Source organism: Benincasa hispida, chromosome 6 (genome assembly GCF_027475165.1).
Source record: "Benincasa hispida cultivar pf3 chromosome 6, pf3_genome.v1.1, whole genome shotgun sequence".
NCBI lineage: Eukaryota > Viridiplantae > Streptophyta > Magnoliopsida > Cucurbitales > Cucurbitaceae > Benincasa > Benincasa hispida.
The window spans coordinates 32,978,423-32,985,261 of record NC_143483.1 but is presented as its reverse complement, the minus strand read 5'-3'; the positions used below and the strand labels follow the sequence as shown (position 1 = coordinate 32,985,261).

Below are 6,839 nucleotides of genomic sequence, written 5' to 3'. Positions count from 1 at the left end.
GTCACCGCTTTGAAATAGTCAGTCTTAAACAGTAAACAACGTTATAAAGTAAGAGTGATTTAATTCTTAGTACGATCTTATGCAAACTCATTGCATAGGGCGCTCCCGCTTCTCGTGTCAATATATGAACGAATCATGATCACTTCATTTGTAACACTTTACAATAAATTGTAACAACTACAGAGTGGGTCGCATCCGATAGTGTTACTAGAATAAGGTACTCAATCTTATTCGTATACCATAGACTATTTTGGCTATTTACTGAGCTTGATCCATTCTTATGTCTCCACATAAAGATCATGTATTCAAATAATACCCATGGATTTTTAGTTTATTGGATTGAATCTTTATAAGTGCAATTCACATATTCAACAACAATTTTATTGAATAAACGTCAATAATATTTTTATTGATAATAGAATATGTTTAACATTATAAACTGCGAATTTATGGGACATACAACCCAACAATAAGTGTATCATTTTGGGGATGCAACCAAATAAAGAGTTTGGAACATAACTTTCACGACATAAATTTCACTTCTCATTTAGGAAAAGTCGACAAGTAGTTCTCCTAAGTGTTGCTTTCATGATTTGAATAATTTATTCTTCTTTGATATTAGCTGATATAAGTTTATCCGATTTGACCGATGGACGAATACGCAAGCATACGTTTCATGCTTGTTTGAAAGTGTCTATCAATAATAGAAACTTGATCAGTGTCCATCAATATTTTTTTTTTACTATTTTTATAAATAGTTTGACATCTTTCTATCTAGAAAAAATTTTCTTAAAATATATTGTTTAATTTTGGGAACGAATCTCCCCAAGTCCCTATAATTCTATACATCCTATGTTTAAATCATAGTATGGAAGTTGTAGATTTGATTTATTATTCGAGAATATAAATGATTAAAGATCCACCAAAATTTTTCCCCTTATATTTTCAAGGTATATGTATTTGCTTAACCATCGTATTTTATGTTTAACTAACTAAATCAAATATCATCCAATCTTTCCGCTATTGGTTTAATTTGATTATTTCTTTCATATAGAAGGAACTCAAGCTCTTCGATCATGGGGTGGATTATTCTACAAGGAACAAAAAAAAAAAAAAAAAACTAATTCTTCTAACCCTAGTCTTAAGAAGATTAGTCAATCCTTCAACACATCTAAACTGGTCAAAACACTCATAATTCTTCTATATCACCCTCTCAATTAGAACTCTCCAATCAATGTTTAACGTAGTCTATCATCATCAACTTCATTCTGCTACACATCAACAACTTACGAAAGCAAGCGCAAGAGAATGTCGACTTGTGGTCGCTAACTTTACTCGACAAATAAGTAGGAACTAAGGCCATTCTCCACCATCCTTGGCGAATGTTCGCCATGGCTGAACGTCCACCATCAACTTCAACTGTCTCATCCTCTTTTCTTTTCTTTTTTTTTTTTTTTTGTAACTTCAATATGCCATGGATGTAAATTAGAGAAGGGGCAATGAAAAACCAATGAAGTAAGGTAAATAAAAAAAAGGTAATGAAATTCAAATATGTAAAAACTGTAAATGTACAAGCTTAGGGGATTTGAAAATAATTTGAGGGTTGAATTTTTAAATTCATATGATACAAGACTTTTGAGGTAGAATCTTCAGTTACATTCTTCACAGTATGCATGTTTTTCCCTCTTGTTCTCTTCATGTTATCTCTATCCGAAGATAGAATATAACTCAACTGATATAAGGCCATATACCCCACGCGTGTGTTGTTTAACTAAACCAAACAAACAAGGGCAAAAAATTACCCTATAAAAGGTTATGATGATAATATACATGCTCTGTTACAGTTTCCTTTCCAAAATTCCTCCTTTTGTCATCTTTTTGAGTTACATCTCCTTTTCCACTTTGATGAAACCATGTAATGCAACAAAACAAGGAATAAAATACAAGATCACTTTTCATATTTATCAAAGCAACGTTCCAACTTTACAGCAGGAGGTTCCGTCGATGCAAGAGAACTTCTACGCATCTCCCTTGCTAGAGCTCTTTTCACCTTCTTTACCGGTCGAGTGATGGGATTGTCAACCGGTGCAGTCAAAAGCAGTTCCGAGAGCCCCGGCTTTCCAAGCTGCAGTGCAGTAGAATCGTCTGGACGAGCCCATGATATTGGATGCACTGCACAAAACAGGGAGAATGTACTATTTGTAGCATTGTACTGATTAACATACCATGCATTAAAGCTGTCAAAAATAAACATGGTCAATGTAGAGCAAAACGGAAGATACAAGACAAACTTTTATAGAACAAAGAGCAATCTTCCGTTTGTTAAATTTTTAACAAGAAACCAAACTTTTCATTAAAGAATTGAAAAGAGGGTGTTGCTCAAAGATACAAACTTGGAAGAAAAAAGAACAAGATAACGAGAAGAAAAAGTAAAAGGTTCCCAATTTAAACTTATATCTTGAAGAGAATAAAAAAGGTTAGAATTTGATCTTTTTCAATAGTTGGTTTCTAGCATCATAGTTCATCTTTAAATTAGAAACAGTTTTGAAAAGCTAGACTAAAATCTCTTTTTTAGTCAGTAAACCTGCAAGAATACTGAAAGGACAAACAAAAGAAAGGAAGGAAAAAAACCATCCTAGAGCTCCCGCCCTTCCAGTTCTTTCTATTATCCCCCATTTGATTTCAGGATAGGCGGCTAATACTAATCTAATAAGTAAAAGGAATTGCTCCCACCAGGACTGTTAAAAGGGGTCCAATTCAAAAGGAGAAAGCCTAAAAGATAAAAAGAAAAACATAAGACAGATAAATCTAAGTCTAACAAGAGACCACACTAGCTCCCAAGATGTCTCAATCATCTAAAATTTTTTCCTTTTCCTCTCCAACCTAAAACTCCAAAAGACACAGTGCAGGCCAAGGGGCGAATAGGAAACAAGTACCTCCACCAGATTCAAGCTTAGAACCGTCACATGAAGCATTCATATTGGGACGCCGCTTTCTCACATAATTTTCCCGCAGAGGCTTTGGGATTTGAAATGAAAACCGTGTCATGGATACACCTTCTGTTTGGTACTCTGGATGTTCAATCAGGTATCTTCAGAACCAAATGAACAATCAGAGGGTGCCAAAAATAAATCAATATATAACACACTATATTTGTAGGCCACAAATTATTTACAAGAATTCAATCAAACATAAAAGAAATTAACATTAAATAAAGTCTAAAGCACGACATATAGCAACATACTTCTGGATATCCACCATCGAACGAAGCTTCTTGCCTGATGGTGCAATGTAATACCTGATGACAGTAAAATATAAAATTTAATAAGATCCTAATGATTCTAGAAATGACAAATTACAATTTAAAATAACCTTTCAGCTTCATTAGGACATTTAGTAATTTCTATTAACTTGGACCTGGTTTACCCCCTTCGATTAAAATCTTTCATCCTATCAAAAATATTTTGATGGTGCAAAAAGTTTTAGAAGAGAATTAAATGGTTGGTATTTCCCTGGCTTGGAAACAATCTGAGAGTAAGTACTTGCATCCAAGAACACAATCACAGACTAAAAATAACAATGAGTACAAGTGATGATGTGATGATTAGAAGGAAAAAGAGAGAGAGAGAGAGAGAGAGAGAGAGAGAGAGAGATGGTAGCAGTCCAAATCTAACTGATGACAGGTAATAGACAATAAAACCCACAAAAAGAGTAGTGATAATACAAAATTTAAAGTACATACACATCAGCAAACTTGGTGCTTCCTTCACCTCTGATGTGTAGTAGCCTTTGCCAGCCAGGAGGAGGCTGTGCTATATTCGGCTTGTCAATTGCCCAAAGCCTACTACCATCTTGAGTAATGTCAGCAGGATCATCACAAGAGATATCAGGCCGCCACTCACGAGCAGTTTCACAGTAAAAAGGTTTCTCTAACAGATGTTCACGTATTTCCTCATATTTTTCCTTCGTTGGAATGAGCCTCCATTTAAAACAGCTTGCACACTGTACAGTAAAGGCCCCTACTGACGGTAAGACTCTAGAAGAATTGGGAGTCAAGTGTCCAAGAAGTGGTGGACGCTGATGCTCAACAGGTGTGGATACAGGTTCATTTGCACCTCCATCATTAGCAGAAGAGTCGTATAGAACCAGTTCACGAGAGGGATTTTCATTAGATTGAGATTGGGCATTCTTGTTCCTAGAGGGATTTTCATTAGATTGAGATTGGGCATTCTCGTTCCTAGGCTCGTGTAACTCGTTCTCAAACGAAGAGGATGACAAAGAGGATGAAAAGGAAGAAACAGCTCTAACATCTTGACGTGGAGTTTCTTGGCCATTTGACAAACTTGGCTCATTTAAGTCATTTTCTTCCCCACCAACCATACTGGTAATTTTATCAGTGCTTTAACCACATCATACCATGATCCAAAACCCTGCTGTTGACAAAGAAAACAAATTCAAAATACAACCTTACTTTACCTCTCTCTCTTTTATTATTATTATTATTTATTTTTCTTTATAAAAGAATGGCTTTCATTGGCCATACAAAAAACATAGCCCACAAAAGGAAGCACCCTAGAATAAGGGTCTCCAATCTAACAAAATACGACGAATAATTACCAAAAGAACTATCATATACACTCAGAGAGAGGAAAGCAATATAATCTCAGTTGACACTCTTTTTATTAGAGAAACAAAAAGTAAAATTTATTACTAAAAGGGAAGGGGATGCTACTACTCCTCCCACTCCCAAAGCCAAAAGAGATTACCAAATGGAACATTACTGACTGCTAAGAGAGGAAATAGTGTTCCAAGAAAATCACATCTTTACAAGTCAAAACTAAAAGCAAAGATGAAATCCTTGAGAAGAAAAGATACTACAAGCAGGGCAGGATAGAATATTCTTCCTAAGTGAAAGGATTAAAAAGAACTTGGTATAGTTCCAAGAAGATTTATGAAGAGAACACCATCTATAAGCTAAGAAAAAATGATGAGCTCCAAAAATTAAAAAAAAAAAAATCACAATCTCAGAACTAATCAGTTAGAGAAGGGAGTTAGTTGTTGGCCATTGAGTTAGTTGGTCAGTACATAAGTTAGTAAAAGTTTGTTGAGAGTTGCTACTAACTTGCTAGCAAATGGTTAAAATAAAGGAAGAGGGGCGAGCAGCATTAATTCAGCACTAAACTCAAAATATTCATAAGCTGTATTCCATTTTCTTAAGAGAACTTAGAGAGCTAGTTCCACGATTCATTGTGGGTGTTTATTTCTAAAGAGTTTTGGAATTATCCTTTCATCCTTATTCTTATTGATTGGAACCTTTATTAAATCTATAATGAAGGTTTTTGTTTTGGCTCTTCTAAGTTAAGTTTGCATTCTTTCACTCTTCTCAATAAAACTCGGTGTTTTATCAAAGAAAGACATAAGGATCATGCACAACATTACAAACAACCAAAAACTCTGCATTTCTCCTTGCTATAAACAAATACTTCCTATATTAATTTCTCTCCAGGAACACTGAAAAAAATTGGCAAACCCAACAAACTTTAAGCGATGAACAAAATGTAAAAGAGGCGAGAAGGGTAAAAACTTAACTCCAAGCTCTAAAACAACAATGCAGTGAAGAGAGCATCACGAATAACAACAAAAAAATATTTGAACCCAATACAACAATCCAGCAAGATCATCTAAAAACAGAAAACCGAAAGCAAAAAAGAAAGCAAAACAGCAAGATCGACCGCCATGCGAGGAGAAGAATCATAACATACCCATAATTTCCCTCCAGCTTCATAATCAAAGAGCAAAAAAGAAATTACATCAATCTCATGAGATCATTCAATTCTTATCTCGATCGGAACCATAACACCATCCCACCTCCACCATAGATCCACACACTCTCCCATCATCGAAAAACAAAAAAGAAAAAGAACACCCAAACCCAAAATATTATCCAATCTATCCAAACCTTCAATCCCACAAAATCTTCAATTCTAAACACAATTCCCCTCAAATTGATTCAAATACCCAACAAAAACAAACCAACAGAATCTAATGAAGGAAATCAAAACAATAAAAGAAAAAAAAAACAGAGGAGAAAGAAGAGATTACACAAATTTAGAATCAGAGGAGAGGAAGAGGAGATGAAATGCGTTGATTTCGAGGAAATGGGCAGGTGGGAGATGGAAAATGCAGAAGAACTGGGGGAAATGGGAAATGGGGTGTGGGAATTTTGGTGTTGTAATGATGGGTAAGGCCTCGGGAAAAGGGAAAGTAGAAGAGGGAGAGAGGATTTTTTGCAGATAGACGTTGAGAAGAGAAGGAGGAGGAGGAGGATTCGTTGGTGGAATTTGGAAAATGGGTTTTAATCTAAAAACAACACGATATTCTTAAAATTGTTGAATTTATTGTCGTTTATTTGTTTATGGTTTGGATTAGACTTGTGAATATAGTCTGTTTCCAATTTACGTTACTGCCATATCTCTCCTCTTGCAATTACTCTTAAACCTCTTAATCCACTTTAATATCAATATATAAATATATATATTATATATATTCTCTCACTAATTAATATTTCTCCACAAAATCTATATCCATCCCTGATTCCCTTAGTTTGAGTTTGTTAGGGTTGAATGAGATATCTTGGAACAATTGTAAATTCATACTTTTCAAATTAAAGATGAAATTGTATATTATTAAAAATTGTATATTATTAAAATTGAAAGGTATAGAAAGGCAACATGTGTCCAAAATTGAAATTGAAGAGGCAATACATCTCAATAATGTTGCATGTTTTTGTTGGATCTAACCAACTAATTTAGATCGAACCACATCGACATAAAATCAAC

The 6,839-nt window shown here is 34.6% G+C and overlaps 1 protein-coding gene across 6 annotated transcripts; it reads right to left on the bottom strand.

Moving 5' to 3' along the window:
• Positions 1-1,584: 1,584 nt before the first annotated feature.
• MBD02 (methyl-CPG-binding domain protein 02) lies at positions 1,585-6,494 on the bottom strand. 6 transcript variants are annotated; one of them, XM_039034345.2, is made up of 5 exons: positions 6,103-6,494; positions 3,743-4,433; positions 3,245-3,298; positions 2,937-3,091; positions 1,585-2,172 (listed from the first exon to the last, which is right to left on the bottom strand). In XM_039034345.2, exons 2-5 carry the CDS (start codon positions 4,378-4,380, stop codon positions 1,949-1,951), a joined length of 1,071 nt encoding a protein of 356 aa, XP_038890273.1. In that variant the 5' UTR covers positions 4,381-4,433; positions 6,103-6,494; the 3' UTR covers positions 1,585-1,948. The 6 variants fall into 6 exon arrangements, with proteins under 6 accessions (XP_038890273.1, XP_038890274.1, XP_038890277.1 ...); XM_039034346.2 differs by having other exon boundaries at positions 5,763-6,465; XM_039034349.2 differs by having other exon boundaries at positions 2,937-3,071; positions 3,771-4,433; positions 6,103-6,423.
• Between the last annotated feature and the right edge of the window lie 345 nt (positions 6,495-6,839).